The 18,353-nt window shown below is 43.3% G+C and overlaps 1 protein-coding gene across 4 annotated transcripts in view; it reads left to right on the forward strand.

Moving 5' to 3' along the window:
* Nucleotides 1-17,222, forward strand: part of LOC122540443 (uncharacterized) — a 54,701-nt gene extending 37,479 nt beyond the window's left edge. For 2 of the 4 annotated variants that reach the window (XM_043676236.2, XM_087980265.1), the window contains 5 exons: nucleotides 4,643-4,746; nucleotides 8,518-8,622; nucleotides 10,089-10,114; nucleotides 12,337-12,559; nucleotides 13,903-17,222. In XM_043676236.2, the coding sequence (XP_043532171.2) occupies nucleotides 4,643-4,746; nucleotides 8,518-8,622; nucleotides 10,089-10,114; nucleotides 12,337-12,559; nucleotides 13,903-14,078 (634 nt within the window). In that variant the 3' untranslated portion in view covers nucleotides 14,079-17,222. The remainder of the gene's footprint in view (nucleotides 1-4,642; nucleotides 4,747-8,517; nucleotides 8,623-10,088; nucleotides 10,115-12,336; nucleotides 12,560-13,902) is intronic. The other 2 variants (XR_015753426.1, XM_043676237.2) reach the window with 2 other exon arrangements.
* Nucleotides 17,223-18,353: the final 1,131 nt, after the last annotated feature.

Below are 18,353 nucleotides of genomic sequence, written 5' to 3' on the forward strand. Positions count from 1 at the left end.
TGGCTCACTGACAGTTACATTTGTTTGGAAGCTTGAGGTATCAAAACAGCTTGCAATTGCTAAACACGAAGAAATGTGTCTCATTCCTAAATGGGTCAAAGGGTTTGGGGAACAGAGGCCTGAGTTGGGTGATCAGCCATGATCATGCTGAATAGTGAAGCAGGCTTGAAGGACCGAATGGTCTACTCCTGCCCTATTTTCTATGTTTCTATGTTCATGTCAGATTTCAGAAATTGCCGGGATCTGAATTCCCAGCTGGAAATGTGGAGCTCGGTGCCAATGTATTGCAATGTGCTAATGACTGAGTCTTCACACGGCTGTATTTACATCAGGGTTTGATTAAATACTAGGACTGTGCTGTGAGGCAAGCCTGCAGGGAGCCAGGATCAGATCCAATAGTGACTTTGAAAGGAAACTGGATCTATACTTAGGAACAATTTACAAGGCAGTAAAGAAAAAGGGAAGGGGGAGTTGGGTAATTGAACAGCCCTTAGAAAGCGCAGGCAAAGGTGCAATTGGCCAACTGGATTTCCTCTGTGCTGTGTGATACTGTGAAACGATGAGCTTTGAGCTGTGCAATCAGGATTCCCCACAAACTGGAAGTAAGTTGGAAGCTCAGCAAGGATTACAGTACTACCGACACTAGGGCACCAACAGGTACTCATTTACCCAGACAAATATAGTTATTGACACAAATGAATAATCATTCAATGTCTGACTGAGTAGTCAGAACAAGGATTAGGAATGTGAAGATGCACAACTAGGAGTGAGTGTCAGCCATGCTGCCCTTCGAATCTGCCCCATCATTCAGTACGATCATGGCTGATCTAATTGTGGTTTCATCAGCATTTCCTGTCTGTGTCCCATACCCTCGAGCCTCTTGTCTATCAAAAGTCTATCTAACTCTGCCTTGAATCAATTCAATAGTTACAGAAGTGATTTAACAAAAACCACTCATCGGAGAGAAAGGCAGAACTCATTTTACAGAAACTGAGCCAGATTAAATGCCCAAGGTCTTTGTGGCTCTCATTGACTGTCTGAAATACTTGAATAAAAACACCATTAAATTCTCGAGCTTCAGTTTGCATCCTCCCCACAAAAGGTTCCACACATGCAGTTGATCTCTACCGAAATATCTCAGGTGGCAGCATTCACTGTGCAGTTAAAGGCACTCACGAAACCTCAGGAAAATGCGTACAGTGGCTCAGTGGTTAGCACTGATGCCTCACAGGACCTGGGTTCAATTCCACCTTCGGGTGACTGTCTGTGTGGAGTTTGCACATGAGTTCAACTGGGACACTACTATTATAGGACAAGCCAAACAGAGAACAGCCAGGGAATTCCTAGAGGCATGGCACTCATCCACAGATTCTATCAACAAACACATTGACCTGGACCCAATATACCGACCATTGCAGCGGACAGATGGAACTGACAACCGGAAGCAACAGAGACAAACCACTATAAATGCCGGAGGAAAGATCACAGAATCGCTTCACAGGAGGCTCCCAAGCACTGAGGATGTCACCTAGACAGGAGACGAAACGTCTGCAACACAAATTCCCAGTTCGGCGAACAGAACCACAACAACGAGCACCCGAGCTACAAATCTTCTCACAAACTTTGCACATTCTCCCCGCATCTGTGTGGGTTTCCTCCAGGTGCTCTGGTTACTTCCCACAATCCAATGATGTGCAGGTTAGGATGGATTGGCCATGCTAAGTTGCCCATAATTTCTAGCAATGTTCAGGCTAGGTGGGTTAGCTATGGGGAAATGCAGGGTTATGGGGTGCCTCTGGGTAGGATGCTCTTCAGAGGGTTGGTGTGGACTCAATGGGCCGAATGGTCTGCTTCCACACCAGAGGGATTGCATGAACAAGGTGAAAGTGGTGAATATACTAGGCTTCATTTGGAATGATTTACGTCACCGTACATTAACGGAATAAAAGTGCGTTACCCATGAAACAAAGACCTGTGAGAATTGGGTCATTTCTGTTGCTAGTTCTTATCTTTCTTATCAATTAATTGCTGAAATCTTTGCAGCTGAAGGGTGACTGCTTGGGACGCCTGAATTCTGAGGAAATGAGAGATAAGATGTACAAGGTTTGTTTTATTTGCAATGAGGTTGCAATCTGTGGGTTAATGTGCAATTTTTAAAAAAGAACTCAGGGCGGCTATATGCAGCAACATCAAAAACACTCTTATAGATCGGGCTGATGGTTCAACTTCATGTTTTTGCAAAGTTTAGATAATAACATAGATAAAGATTTTACTCTACCATTACTTCCTGACACTTTCTAGCACTTTCATTTTTTTAAGAGATTTCCAACTTCTGCAAAACATTTTTTACTCAAGTGCAAATTCAATTCAAGACTACTGCCTTCTAAGGTCATCCCTGCAACTCCCATTCCCGCTTGTACTGTGAGCAGTTTTGGTCCTTATAGAACATAGAACATAGAAGAATACAGTGCAGTACAGGCCCTTCGGCCCTCGATGTTGCGCCGATCCAAGCCCACCTAACCTACACTAGCCCACTATCCTCCATATGCCTATCCAATGCCTGCTTAAATGCCCATAAAGAGGGAGAGTCCACCACTGCTACTGGCAGGGCATTCCATGAACTCACGACTCGCTGAGTAAAGAACCTACCCCTAACATCTGTCCTATACCTACCCCCCCTTAATTTAAAGCTATGCCCCCTTGTATTAGCTGACTCCATACCTGGAAAAAGATTCTCACTGTCAACCCTATCTAAACACCTAATCATCTTGTACACCTCTATCAAATCACCCCTAAACCTTCTTTTCTCCAATGAAAACAGCCCCAAGTGCGTCAGCCTTTCCTCATACGATCTTCCTACCATACCAGGCAACATCCTGGTAAACCTCCTCTGCACCCGTTCCAGTGCCTCCACATCCTTCCTATTGTATGGCAACCAAAACTGCACACAATACTCCAGATGTGGCCGCACCAGAGTCTTTTATCAAAGAAAATATATTATTTAATTGAAGGCAGTTCAGAGAGGGTCCACTTGGATGATCTTCAGTCTTATGAGCAAAGGTTAAACAGTTTGGCACTCTACTCTTTGGAGTTTAGAACAATAAGAGCTGATTTCCTTGAAACATAAAGGATACTTAAGGGGCTTGACAGGGCAAATGTTGAGAGGATGTTTCCCCCCATGGGAGAGTCTAGGACCAGAGGGCACAGTCTCAGAATAAAGGGGCACCAATTTAAGACTGAGATGAGGAGGAATTTCTTCTCTCAGAGTGTTGAAGGTCTTTGGAACTTCTTTCCATGGAGAGCTGTGGGAGCAGAGTCCTTATGTATATTTGAGGCTGCGATAGACAGATTCCTGTTCAATGGGTGACTTGAGAGTTCTTGGGCATACATGGGAAAAGGAAGTGAGGAATGTCAGATCTGCCATGATCCTATTGAATGTTGCAGTCGATAAAATGTGGAGCTGGAAAAAGCACAGCAGGTCCAGCAGCATCAGAGGAGCAGGCGAGTCGATGTTTCAGGCCTGGCCCTTCATCAGGAGTCCCCATTGAATATTGGTGCAGCCTTTTTTTTCAATTAATTTAAGGGACTTGGGCGTCGTTGGCTGGCCAGCATTGATAGCCTATCCCTAGTTGCCCCTCGGGAAGGTAATGTTGAGCTGCCTTCTTGAATCACTGCAGTCCACTTGCTGTGGGTTGACCCACAATGTTGATAGGGAGGGAATTCCAGGACTTTGGCCCAACAACTGTGAAGGAACGGCGGTATATTTCCAAGTCAGGGTGGTGAGTGGCTTGGAGGGGAACTTGCAGGTGGTGGTGTTCCCAAGTATCTGCTGATCTTCTAGATGTAAGTGGTCGTGGGTTTTGAAGGTGCTGCCTAAGGATCTTTGATGAATTTCTGCAATGTATCTTGTAGATAGTACACACTGCTGTTACTGAGCGTTGGCAGTGGAGGGATTGAATGTTTGTAGATGTGGTGCCAATCAAGTGGATTGCTTTGTCCTGAATGGTGTCAACTTCTTGAGTTATGTAGGGGCTGCACCCATCCAGGCAAGTGGGGAGTATTCCATCACACTCCTGACTTGTGCCTTTAGAAGGTTAAAAAATCTTTGGGGTGTCAGGAGGTGAATTATTTGCCACAGTATCCCTAGTCTCTGACCTTCTCTTGTAGACACTGTTTTTATGTGGTGAGTCCAGTCAAGTTTCTTGTCAATGGCAATCCCAAGGATGGTGACTGACAGTGGGGGATTCAGTAGTGGTACAACCGTTGAATGTCAAGGGGCGGTGGTTAGAGTGTCTCTTAATGGTGATGGTCTTTGTCTGGCATTTGGGAGGCACGAATGTTATTTGCCACTTGCTGGCCCAAGCCTGGATATTGTCCAGATCTTGTTGCATTTGAGCACGGACTGCTTCAGTATCTGAGGAGTCGCGAATGGTACTGATCATTGTGCAATCATCGGTGAACATCCTCACAAGGGGCCAAATGACCTACTCCTGATCTTATTTCTTATGGATTAATGAAGATGTATATAAATGATATCTTTGGATCACAAATAACTGGATGAAATCTCTTTGTTTAATAATAAGCTTGCAGAATGTACAGTTACTGGGAAGAATATACTGATAGATCAATTTTTTTTTAATAGTTGCTCATTGTTGGGGAAGATGCTGTACAGTGAAGGTAACAGTACTGTTGATAACTATTGTATCAATCTACATCTCCCAGTGAAGAATCCAACGTGGAAAGAAAGTAAGTTTCAAAAGTAATTTTTACACTTTACAATGTTTAATTTCTAACCTGTGCAGAATAGAATTTCATTTTGAACTAACCTGACTTCCAGTGTATGTAACATCATTAATTCCTGAGCAAGGTAGGGATTCAGAACTGTTTGCGTCACATGTAAACAGGGTGGTTAAAAAGGTGTTTAGCACGCTTGTCTTCATTGTTCAGTACTTTGAGTATAGGAGTCGAGAGTGTGGCACTCGAAAAGCACAGCAGGTCAGGCAGCATCCGAGGAGCAGCTAATCCCCGATGAAGGACTTATGCCCAAAATGTTGATTCTCCTGCTCCTCGGATGCTGCCTGACCTGCTGTGCTTTTCCAGCACCACACTCTTGACTCTGATCTCCAGCACCTGCAGTCCTTACTTTCTCCTTTGAGTATAGGTGTTGGGAAGTCATAGAGTCATAGAGATATACAGCACAGAAACAGACCCTTCAGTCCAACTTGTCCATGCCGACCAGACATCCCAACCCCATTTAGTCCCACCTGCCGCACCCGGCCCATGTCCCTCCAAACCCTTCCTATTCATATACCCATCCAGATGCCTTTTAAATGTTGCAATTGTATCAGCCTCCACCACTTCCTCTGGCAGCTCATTCCATACACGTACCACCCTCTTTGTGAAAAGGTTGCCCTTTAGTTCTCTTTTACATCTTTCCCCTCTCACCTTAAACCTATGCCCTCTAGTTCTGGACTCCCCCACCCCAGGAAAAAGACCTTGTCTATTTACCATATCCATGCCCCTCATGATTTTAGTCATGCTGAGGTTGTACAGGCCATTGATGAGGCTTCTTCTGGAATATTGAGTCCAGTTCTGGTTGCCCAGTTTTAGGAAGGATCTTATTAAGCTGGAAAGGGTTCAGAAGAGATTTACAAGGATGTTGCCGGTGATGGAAGATTTGAGTTATAAAGAAAGGCTAAGTAAGCTGGGACTTTTTTCACTGGAGCGTAGGAGGTTGAAAGGCAACCTGATAGATGTTTATAAAATAATGAGGGCTATAGATAGAGCTAATGGGAGTTCCACAATGTGGAAGCAGGCCATTTGGTCCATCAGGTCTGCATTGACCCTCCAAACAGCATCCCACCCAGAATTACCCCTCGACCCTATCCCCAAAACCCTGCATTTCCCATTGCTAATCCACCGTGGACATTACAGGCAATTTAACTAGGTCATGAGGAGCATCTTGAAGAGACAAAATGTTGGAGGGGTTTCAGCTGGGAGTTCCAGAGTTTAAACAGCTGAGGTCTGGGACCTGCACTTCCACACATGTCATTTACTATATCCGTTGCTCCCAATGCGGTCTCCTCTACATTGGGGAGACTGGATGTCTACTCGCAGAGTGCTTCAAAGAACATCTCTGGGACACCCGCACCAATCAACCCCACCACTCTGTGGCCGAACATTTCAACTCCCCCTCCCACTCTGCTGCGGACATGCAGGTCCTGGGCCTCCTCCATCGCCACTCCCTCACCATCTGACGCCTGGAGGAAGAACGCCTCATCTTCCACCTCGGGACCCTTCAACCCATGGTATCAATGTGGACTTCACCAGTATCCTCATTTCCCTTCCCCCCCACCTTACCCCAATTCCAACCTTCCAGTTCAGCACTGTCCTCATGACCTGTCCCATCTGTCAATCTTTCTTCCCACCTATTTGCTCTATCCTCCCCTCTGACCTATCACCTTCATCCCCACCTCCATCCACCCCAGCACTCTCAGCTACCCCAGCCCCACTCCCCTCCCATTTATCTCTCCACCCCCGAGGCTCCCAGCCTCATTCCTGATGAAGGGCTTTTGCTCGAAACTTTGATTTTCCTGCTAATGTATTTGGCCCTTCAAGCTTGTTCCACCACTCTAATAGTTTAGATCAGAGTGGTGCTGGAAAAGCACAGCAGGTCAGGCAGCATCCGAGGAGCAGGAGAATCGACATTTTGGTCATAAACCCTTCATCAGGAATGTGGCTGGGAACCTCCAGGGTGGAGAGATAAATGGGGAGAGTGGGGCTGGGGAGAGGTAGCCAAGAGGACAATAGGTGAATGGGGGTGGGGATGGAGGTGATAGGTCAGACAGGAGGGTGGGGGTTTCAGTACAAGGTTGAAGAGCTTCATGGCAGAGGAGATGACCTGGGGGTTGCAGTGAGAGAGAGACTCACTGGGATTCTTGTGGAGAAAGGAGGAGAACTTCTTCAAGGTAGGCATCCTTGCAAGAGGATTCGCAGTAGGGTTAAAATCAACTAGGCAAAAGTGAGGACTGCAGATGCTGGAAACCAGAGTTTAGATCAGAGCGGTGCTGGAAAAGCACAACAGGTCAGGCAGCTACCTTCTCCCCAGCCCCACTCCCCCCATTTATCTCTCCATCCTGGAGGGTTCGTGCCCCTATTCCTGATGAAGGGCTTTTGCTCAAAACGTCCATTTTCCTGCTCCTCGGATGCTGCCTGACCTGCTGTGCTCTGGTTTCCAGCACCTGCAGTCCTCACTTTTGCCCACCACTCTGAGCCTCTACTTCAAGACTGTTTTCCCTATACTGTCTCCTTAGCCTTTTCTTTAAATTCATTCACAAGGTGAGTACATCGCTGGCTAGACCAGTATTTATTTATCCATCCCTAATTGCCCAGAGGGCAGTTAAGTGCCAACACATTGTTGAGGGTCTGGAGTCATATATAGGCCAGACCAGGTAAGGATGGCAGTTTCCTTCTTTAAAGGATATTAATGAACCTGATGGGTTTTCCCAAAAATTAACAATTGATTCATGGAAAAGCTCAACAGATCTGGCAGCAATCAGAGTTAACATTTCGGGTTGAGTGACCCTTCCTCAGAACAGGCCTGAGTAACCGGACTAGAAATGTTAACTCTGTTGTATGTCCACAGGTGCTACCAGACCTGCTGAACTTTTCCAGCCATTTAGAACATAGAACAGTACAGCACTGCACAGGCCCTTCAGCCCTCGATGTTGTGCTGACCTTTTATCCTACTCTAAGATCAAACTAACCTACAAACCCTACATTTTACTATCATTTCTGTTTTTGTTTCTGATTTACAGCATCCGCAGTTCTTTCAGTTTTTAACAATAGTTTCATGGTCATCATTAGATCTTTAATTCCAGATTATTATTAAATTCAAATTCCATCATCTGTGGGATTCAAACCCAAGGGTCTTACCTGGGTGTCTGGGTTGATAGTCTATCGATTGTATGATATCTTGAAAGCTCTCGATCTCTGCTTTGAGCATACTCAGTGGCTGTGCCTCCTCAGCCTTCTAGTGAAGCATGTTCTTCAATGGGGTGGTAATGGCCTAGTGGTATTATTGCTTGACTGTTAACCTAGAAACTTAGGTAGTGTCCCAGGGACCTGGGTTCAAATCTCATCACAGTAGATGGTGGAATTTGAGTTCAACAAAAATCTGGAATTAAAAGTCTAATGATGATCATGAGTCCTTTTGTTTTCAATTGTTGGAAAAACCCATCTAGTTCACTCATGTTCTTTAGGGAAGGAAACTGCCATCCTTAGCTGGTCTGGTCTACATGTGACTCCAGACCCACAGCAACGTGGGTGACTCTCTGGGCAATTAGGGATGGGCAGTAAATACTGTCTGGCCAGTGATGCTCTCATCTGTGAATGAATTTAAAGAAAATTCCAAAGGTTCACCATTCCAGTGAGTCAATGGTAATTGGGGAGAATTTTAATGTAATTTATTGAATATTTAAGAACAGTTTTACACACCAAGATCTCATCTTGTTCCAGGAAAATCTTTCACTTCTTTCATGGTTTGGATTGTGGTTCCTTTGGCCATTCTTTGTGTCATCATAACAATGAGAACTTCACTGTGCAAGGTATCAAAGAAGCAAGGTAAAGGATTGAAGCTTTGGGTGACAGCTCATTAAGTTGACTCCAAATGTAGATGAGATAGACAGCAGCTCCTTGCATGAGAGCCGACCATCATAGCACTGAAACATTTTTCCACTCATAATATCTAACTCAAACTATTTGCCTTTTATCTGTCTTATTCGTGAATAAATATTTGTGCATTTGGGGCTTAAAGTGATATAGTTAAAGGTGCATGGTTGTAGATTAGTAATACTTTCTTTTTATCTGCCATTTGTTAAAGAATAAATTTGTTTACAATAAATAAAATTAGTTTCCTGTTGATGACAAAATCCAAATTGAATTGATTTTTTGCTGAGTAGCACAATCCATAGGCAAACTGATCAGCTCTGAAGAAGCCTTGCTAAATTGTTCCATAATGTCCCCGGATTGGGAGACTAGGTGGATTAGCCAGGTGAAATGTGGGGTTACAGAGAAATCCTGCCAGCGTAGGAGTGGGTCTGGGTAGGATGGTCTTCAGCTGGTCGGTGCGGACTTCATGGGCCGAATGGCCTCTATCTGCACTGTAGGGCTCCTCTGATAAGGGTCGCTGGACCCGAAATGTTAACGCTGCTTTCTACTGCCAGACCTGCTGAGTTCTTCCAGCAATCTCTGATTTCGTTTTGAAATGGATCAGTTTGATGGCTCAATGCGGAGCTTACATATTTGTGACAGGCTTGAGGATTAGTGGGCTTTGATGAATGGTGGTAACATCAAACAGAAGCTTTTCTCAAACTTTGGTGGCAGTCCAATTGCTGTTAAAATTATTAGTGGGAGCTTCAAGCCAGGAGTCAGTTCAGATTGGGCAGTATCCCATGGCTAACCCACTTGGCCTGGACAGCCCTGGACATTATGGGGCAATATAACGGGTCCTATTCAACAGTCAAATTGAACTCAAAGCATAAACTCTGTTTCTCTCTCCACAGATGCTGCTGGACCTGTTGAATTTCTCCAGCACTTTCTCACTCATTTCAGACTTTCACCATCCACAATATTTTGCGTTTATTCCTGGAGTCAATCCATCTGAATAGGCCATTTGTTGTATATTTAAAATTAGGCATTTGGATGGGTATATGAATAGGAAGGGTTTGGAGGGATATGGGCCAGGTGCTGGCAGGTGGGACTAGATTGGGTTGGGATATCTGGTCGGCATGGATGGGTTGGACCGAAGGGTCTGTTTCCATGCTGTACATCTCTATGACTCTATTAGAAAAATTCAGTTGAGCTTCTGCACCAAATGGCCCATTCACTCACTGTTTGCCAACATTTTTGTGAAATTCTGTAAATTTGCAGCAGTGTGAAGTAAACTTGTTTAAATGCAGAATCTGATGTAAAAATATAAACTGGGAAATGCAAGAATACATTGCAAAGGGACCATATGTTAAATATACACTCAAGATTCATTACTGCCTTTCTTACCTGATTTGTCGCTTTCTCTGTGTCTCTTCTAGGAATTGGAATGCTGGTGAAATTGAAGGTAAGTATGTTTTACAAACATGGCTTATTCTCTGAATTGCTGTTCCATTTATAGATTTTTCATTAATCAATGGTGATTTGCAAGTTTAAAATATTTCAATGGAAAAGTCTGTGTTTGGAGTGGGGTTTGGAATAGTGTGCACCTCTGAACCTTGTTTTAAGATCTGTTTGTTCCTGTCCCTTGGGCTGCACAATAGGTTGATTGTCCTTACAGCTTGTACTCTATAAGAGCATAAGACATAGAATAGTAGACCACTCAGCCCATCAAGTCTATTCAATGAGATAATGGCTAATCTGATAATTCTCAACTTCAATTTCCTGCCTTTTCCCCATAACCATTGATTCCCTTAATGATTAAAAATCTGTTTATACTGCAATCTTTATACGTTTCAAGAATTGTGAAGAATTATTATTCTACTTTTCTCTTTTTATGATCAAAACAATAAGGTTATTTAGACTTTACACATTATACCTTATATGCCATCTTATTCCCACACATAAAACATATAAGACCATAACAGCAGATGTAATTCAAACATTATCTTGCTAGAGTAATTCCAATTCTTTGTTAACACGATGTATGTATATTAGTGTCTAAAACAGAGAACTGTTTCTTCAACAATCCCCCATCGCAAACTCTTTCTCTGAGTGTGCTACATATGTCTTGTGGAACAGACTGATGGAGAACAAAAACAACAGTTCAGAGAATTGCAGTACAGAAGGAGGCTGTTCAGCTCATTGTATCTATACCAGCTCTCCAAATGAGCATTGTAACTTAGTTTCTTTGTAATCCCTCCTTGCATTGTTTCTCTTGAGATCATTATCTTTCTTGAATATCTCAGCCACACGTCCAGGCAGTGCACTCAGCACTTGAGGTAGAATCACCCTAGTCCTACCAAACCATAGAGCTACTCTCTCAATAAAGGTAGAGGAGTAGTGGTTGGTTAACCTGAGGGTTACAATGCCACAAGCAAAGGGAGAGTTTGGCAAGAGGAGTCCTCAATGGTTACCTCAGTCAGTGTGGGAATTAAGACCATGCTGTTGGCATCAATCTTTATTGCGAACTAGCCATCCAGCCAACTGAGCAAACCAGCCCCCACTCCAGACTCTAACCACTCGCTGTGTGGAAATTTCTTTCTCACACCTCACACCTCACATTGGGCGGCACGGTGGCACAGTGGTTAGCACTGCTGCCTCACAGCGCCTGAGACCCGGGTTCAATTCCCGCCTCAGGCGACTGACTGTGTGGAGTTTGCACGTTCTCCCCGTGTCTGTGTGGGTTTCCTCCGGGTGCTCCGGTTTCCTCCCACAGTCCAAAGATGTGCAGGTCAGGTGAATTGGCCATGCTAAATTGCCCGTAGTGTTAGGTAAGGGGTAAAGGTAGGGGTATGGGTGGGTTGCGCTTCGGCGGGTCGGTGTGGACTTGTTGGGCCGAAGGGCCTGTTTCCACGCTGTAATGTAATGTAATGTAATGTAATGTAATGTAATGTAATGTAATGTAATCTAATTCACTCCTTTTGCAAATCGCTTTAAAACTATGTGCCCTGTCACGCTCAGACATGAGGTGCCTGTGGAGTTTAACTCTCCAGTTTGATTGTGACCTGTCCCTTCCTGTCTTTGGTCTGGTATTCTTGACTGCAGCCGGAGAGACAGTTCTGGCTCAATTCTAGAGGCTCCTGGAGCTCCAAGGTCTCAGGCACCTGGTATACAAAAGGGCCCAAGGCCTAATTCAAGGCCTTTTCTGTATCCACTAATATCCCAGCTTGTGTAAATATTGGGGCAGGTGGGTGATGATGTAATGGCATTACCGCTAAACTAATAATCTTGAGAACCAGTTAACAGGAATCTGGGTTCAAATTCCAACATGGCAGAGCAATAAAAGGGGAAAAAGATCGAAACAACAAATACATTTCTGTCAATGTACCTAACTGAATAAACATCTGGAGTGATGAGTCTAATAATGACCACAAAACCACTGCTGATTGTCAGAAAAGGCCCAGGCAAGGAAACATGGGCCTACATGTGACTCCAGACCCATAGTCAATATGGTTGACTCTTGACTAACTTCTGGGCAATTAGGGATGTGCAATAATTGCTGGCCTAGCCACTGATACTCATATTTCTGTGAATGAATTCAAAAAAGGTAGATATATTAAAAGCATAAACAACTTTCTATCGAATACTTATCTGTAAACTGAGCTCCCCTGTTTTTCACAAATACAGTTTATTTGCATCTGTGGCGTCAAAAGCGATATTTACAAAGGGAGCAGGGACGAAGCAGAAATAAATGCAGGAGCTGTGCCGGAAGCTGAGGAGCAGTGTTTGAATGGCCTTAACTCTGATTCAAAACCTGCAACAGCAATGATGCCATTGATAAGCAACAAAACAAACGAAGCTCCGATGTACAAATCTGACATTCTCGACATTGAGACAGTGTCAGTTGTGGGTGAGTGGGATTTTTTTCCCCTCTACTTTTCCCTCCTGTCAATGTTGTCAGCTGTAGCTCAGTAAGTTAGGGACAAAGAAACTGCAGATGCTGCAATCCAAAGTAAACAAATAGGAGGCTGGAAGAAAACAGCTGATGCATCCTGGCCTACTGTGTTCTTCCAGTCTCCTGTAGTTGAGTAGGTAACACATACACAGCCTGTTGGAAGGAGAAAGCTTTGAGGAGCTGTGAACAATCTGTGTCCTCCCGCCCCTCTGTGTCACTGCGAGCTCACCAGTGGGTGGCAGTATTCCCACCGAATCAGAATGTTACGAATTTAAATCCCACTCCACAGACGTGAACACAAATGTCCAGACTGACCCTCATGTACTAAAGGAGCCTGTCAAGGTTATCATTTGAAGGAAGTGTCAAACCAAGGCCTCGTTTTTGCCGTCATATGGATATAAACGCTCCATAACACTATTTTGAAGAAAGCAGGAGAGTTGTCACCTGTCATAGATTTGCCAAAATTTATTTCTCAGGTTAGACATTATCAGGTCATTACCACAATATTATTTATGGGGGCTTATTTTTGACATTGCTGTATTTCTGACATTACAACAGTGACTACAATTCAAAAGTATTGTAATGGTGGTAAAGTTTGTTACATTATCTTGAAGTTGGGCATGGTGCCACAGTGGTTAGCACTGCTACCTCACAGTGCCAGACCCCAGGTTCAATTCCCACCTCAGGTAACTGTCTGTGTGGAGTTTGTACATTCTCCCAGTGTCTGCGTGGGTTTCCTTGTGCAGGCCAATTCAATTAGCTCTGCTAACTTGCCTGTAGTGGTAGGTGAAGGGGTAAATGGTCTGGGTGGGTTGCTCTTCGGAGGGCTGGTGTGGATATATTAGTAATCTAAAATGTCTTCCTTTTCTTTGAATACATTGCACTGTGCTCATTCATCCTGATGTTTAATAAAATGGTGCAATGTATTAAAGATGAGCTGTTGTTTTAAAGATATTTGCAGCTCTGTAACATGATAAATAGGGAGGTCTTGTGGCACAGGTTGGGTAGCCTCCTTTGCTCCAGGTTCGAATCCCACTCTGGCACTGGTTGGCAATGGAAGCGTCTCTGTATTGTAGCCAAACAGGTTAATCCTTGGCCTGTAAACCCTTCCAAGAGGCAGGATGGTGAGCGGTAAGAGCCAAGCTGCTGAAAGCAATGGCCAACCACTTTGACCGTAATGTTGGTCCAATCTAACAGAAGTCCATCATCCAAACTTGAGAAATGAGGTTGGGAGACCGGGCCAGCTACACTGACGCTTTGTGCAATTGAACCTAATTGTGATATTTGTTTTCATGCAGTTCACCCTAAAGACAGTACAGAGGACAATATTCCATTTCCAGTCCAAGAAAACGGGAGAAACTCAAACACCTACTATCCCATAGAGGAGCAGAACCAGAAGCAATACAGTGAGCCTGTAACAATGGGAAGCAAAAACAGCACACAAACAAGGGAATACTTTAAAAACAATAAATAGTGACTGCGTCGCATTTCTGTTTAAACTCAGCTTCCTGCGGAACACTCAGATTGATATTATCAATAGAAGGTGGTTTTTCAAGGTACACATGCCATGCAGTTGTTGGTCTGGTTGATGTCTTTATCACCAGAAATCTGTTCAGCATGAAGCAAGGAGATGTGTTTGTGGAGTGTTTGGGACCGTAACTCTTTTCTTGGAATTTGATTATGTGAAAACAACTAAATCAATGTGAACACTTGACTTTGATACACACAAGAGTATTTTAACTTAGCAGAGATCCATCCTTAAGTCCTTAGGTAAATCATCCACTCCAAATCTGGATCGATGCTAGACAGGTGAAATCTCCTTTAATTGTGGGTTTGCAAAACAGACCAGACATGAAGGTAAACTTCCAAAGATCTCAAGTTTTAGTTTTAAACAGTTCACAGAATCCCTACAGAATGGAAGCTGGTCTTTCAGCACATTGAGTCTACATCTATTAGGTTTCCTTTGATCAGCAGAATTTCTTTTCAACAAAACAATTTTTAAACGTTCCTCTTCGAAAGAAATGGGGTTTATGGAAATAAAAACTAGATTTAGCCAATTAAACTAGACAAATCCCTTCTCCCCACATTTTTGTACACTGAAACAGTGCTGCACTGCTGGGGATTCTAAGTCCACAACACATTAAAGTGAGAATTATTGCTGGTGGTTCAGCAATAATTGGTAAATAGTAAAGATCCCATTTTAAGAGAAGGTAGAAAATTCCCCTAGTGTGTTTAGTGTAAGGTCTAAACTGGTGCAGTGCTGAGAGAGTTTTACTCTGTCACAAGTGGATATGATTATAAACTGAGCCTCTGTTTGCCTCCTTAGCTGGGGGTATAAGACTCCACATTGACTTGGATCCCATTTACCGCATCCTGAGAAAAAGAACAGGAAATGACATCACTATAGGAAATGATGTCACCACAGGAAATGACATCACCAACCCTAGGAAACTCAAACAAATAAATAGAATGCGGGCTACACCACTAATGCTTCATTTGGAGGCTCACTGAAGATTTGACCTAGTATGGTGGCAAAACATCTGAAAATGAACCTTCCAGCTCAGCGAGCAAACCTACACTCAGAACCTCAATCTGAGCTACGAATCTTCTTTAAACATGCCAAGACTCCACAGTTTCAAACAAAAGCTCTATTGAGTATCCTGCTCAATAATAGTGGCCATAATCACTGTTTGAGAGACCTTTTGGTGTGCAAATTGACTGCTGCATTTAATCGAGTTATAATTGGTTATTTATTGAAGTTGCTGATTATGGAACACAGTTCGCAAAGTGGCAGGTACAGCTATGTGTTTCGCAAAAGGAGCTACCCTCACAAATAAATCATGGATGAGAAGCTCTCTCAGGTTTCTGAGACACACAATGTCATATCAATGCACATTCACTCTTCTTCCTGTGAGACTGTTCATACTGTGTCCTGTACATTTCCTGCGCTTATAGATTTTCAGAGGTTTAAATATAGGAAAATAATTTATGTCCAAAACTTAACCTACCAGAGGCAATAATCTAAACAGCTCCAGGAATTTTGTCATTTAGGCGTGTGTAACATAATCTGTGTTGATATCTAGCTATTGCAACAATGTGAGCTTTTCTGTACAGAATAAACAATATTCTTTTAAAGTACTAACACACTTTAGAACATGGAACATAAAACATTACAGCGCAGTACAGGCCCTTCGGCCCTCGATGTTGCGCTGACCTGTGAAACCAATCTGAAGCCTATTTATCCTACACTATTCCATTTGCATTCAAATGTTTATCCAATGACCATTCAAATGCCCTTAAAGTTGGCGAGTCTACTTCTGTTGCAAGCAGTGTGTTCCACACCCCTACTACTCTCTGAGTAAAGATACTACCTCTGACATCTATCCTATATCTATCACTCCTCAATTTAAAGTTATGTCCTCTCATACTAGCCATCACCATCCGAGGAAAAAGGCTCTCACTGTCCACCCGATCTAACCCTCTGATTATCTTATATGTCTCAATTAAGTCACCTCTCAACCTTCTTCTCTCTAACAAAAACAGCCTCAAGTCCCTCAGCCTTTCCTCATAAGACCTTCCCTCCATACAAGGCAACATGCTAGTAAATCTCCTCTGAACCTTTTCCAAAGCTTCCATATCCTTCCTATAATGTGGTGACCAGAACTGTTCACAATTCTCCAAGTGTGGCTGTACCAAGCATGACCTTGTGGCTCCAAAACTCAAACCCTCTAGTAATAAAAGTTAACACACTTTATGCCTTCTTAACAACCCCATCAACCGGGGTGGCAACTTTCACGAATATATGTACTTGGACACAGAGATCTCTTTGCTCATCTACACTACCAAGAATCTTACTCTTAGCCCATATTCTTTATTGCTGTTGCTTCTTCAAAAGTGAATCACCTCACATTTTTCCGCATTAAACTCCATTTGCCACCTCTCAGCCCAGCTCTGCAGCTTATCTATGTCCCTCTGTAACCTACAACATTCTTCAGCACTATCCACAACTCCACCGAACGTAGTGTAATCTGCAAATTTACTAACCTATCCTTCTACACTCTCATCTTGGTCATTTATAAAAATGACAAACAGCAGTGGTCTTATGGTACACCACTGGTAACTGAACTCCAGGATAAACATTTCCCATTAACCACCACCCTCTGTCTTTTTTCAGCTAGCCAATTTCTGATCCAAGCTGCTAAATTACCCATGCCTCTGTATTTTGTACAATAGCCTACCATGGGGAACCTTATTAAATGCCTTACTGAAATCCATATATACATCAACCGCTTTACCCACATCCACCTTTGGTCACCATCTCAAAGAACTCAATAAGGTTTGTGAGGCACGACCTACCCTTCACAAATCCATGATGACTATCCCTAATCAACTTATTCCTCTCTGGATGATTATAAATCCTATCTCTTTGAACCTTTTCCATCACTTTATCCACAACTGAAGTAAGGCTCACAGGTCTATAATTACCTGTGGTTGTCTCTACTCCTCCTACTTTAGAAGCTTGTCTTTATAAAACACTGCACATATTGTATAATGCATTCTCAAATATTATTATTGCTGTACATTGCACATAAATAAAATAAATTGCATTTTTTGTCCAGTTCAATCTCCTTCTGTACAACATCAAGCAGTGTCTGACGGACCTAACACTAAGGGGTAATCCTCTATAATTACATCAGAGTTAAGCAGGCTACCTGGGGAAGTGGAGATGGTTTCTGTTAGGTCAGAGGCGATTTGGTGGTTTGCTGGAAGGATTTAGAAGTATAAGAGACACAGACTTCAGCTGGAGCATTGTGTACAGTGGGTGGCCACATCATAGGAAAGATGTGAATGCATTGAAGATAGTGCAGAAGCGACTTACTGAATGAGAAGCTTCAGTGATGAAGAAATTGGAACTGTTCTTGGAAAGAAAGCTGAGAGGAGATTGGACAGTGGATTTTAAAACCATGAATGGCTGGACAGAGTCAACAGGGAGAAACTGTCATTAAAGGTATGAGAGGGGTATAGTCTTAAAAGGATTTGCAAAAGGAGTAAGAGTGATGTGAGGGAGAATTTTTTCACAGAGTCTGGAAATATGGTGGAGGTCGATTCAATTGAATCATTGAGTTCAGGGGTATGGAGAAAAGGCAGGACGAGATAATGATGTTCATTTGAAGAGCCAGTCAGGCACAATGGGCAGAACGGCCTAATTCTGTGATTCTGAGACGAGACAACAAATCTTTCTAGTTATGAGAGGGGGAAGGGGGCATGGGCATAAGATTAAATCCAAGAGATTTAGGGGCAAGAGAAGGAACAGGTTCCTTCTTTTACACAAAATGTAGACAGATAGAGGAAAGCCCCATCAAAATGTTACTGAAACCGAGTGTCGGTGAGTAGGTTTGATAGGCGCTGAGAGGGAAGGAATGCATGGAGTGGGCAGATGGGATTGGGACCACAGATTATATCGAATCAACATTTAGAGACTGGTTAAGCTGATCGCCCTACTTCCCATGTGGTAATCTTTACAGATGTATAAGCAAGCATTCTCAGAGAGAACCTGTGAGGTGATTACAGCAATCAGGGGCGACCATTACTTTACAGATGGAGCTGCAGGCCATTCAGCCCTTTGAGCCTACTCTATCATTCAGTATGATCATCCAACTCAGCCCCCTGTTCCCACTTTCTCCCCATACCCTTTAGCCCTAAGAACTACATCTAATTCCTTCTTGAAAACATTCAATGTTTTTGGCCT

This window comes from Chiloscyllium plagiosum, unplaced genomic scaffold, assembly GCF_037043375.1.
Source record: "Chiloscyllium plagiosum isolate Xiang-an unplaced genomic scaffold, Cpla_swu_hap1 HiC_scaffold_37, whole genome shotgun sequence".
Taxonomy (NCBI): Eukaryota; Metazoa; Chordata; class Chondrichthyes; order Orectolobiformes; family Hemiscylliidae; genus Chiloscyllium; species Chiloscyllium plagiosum.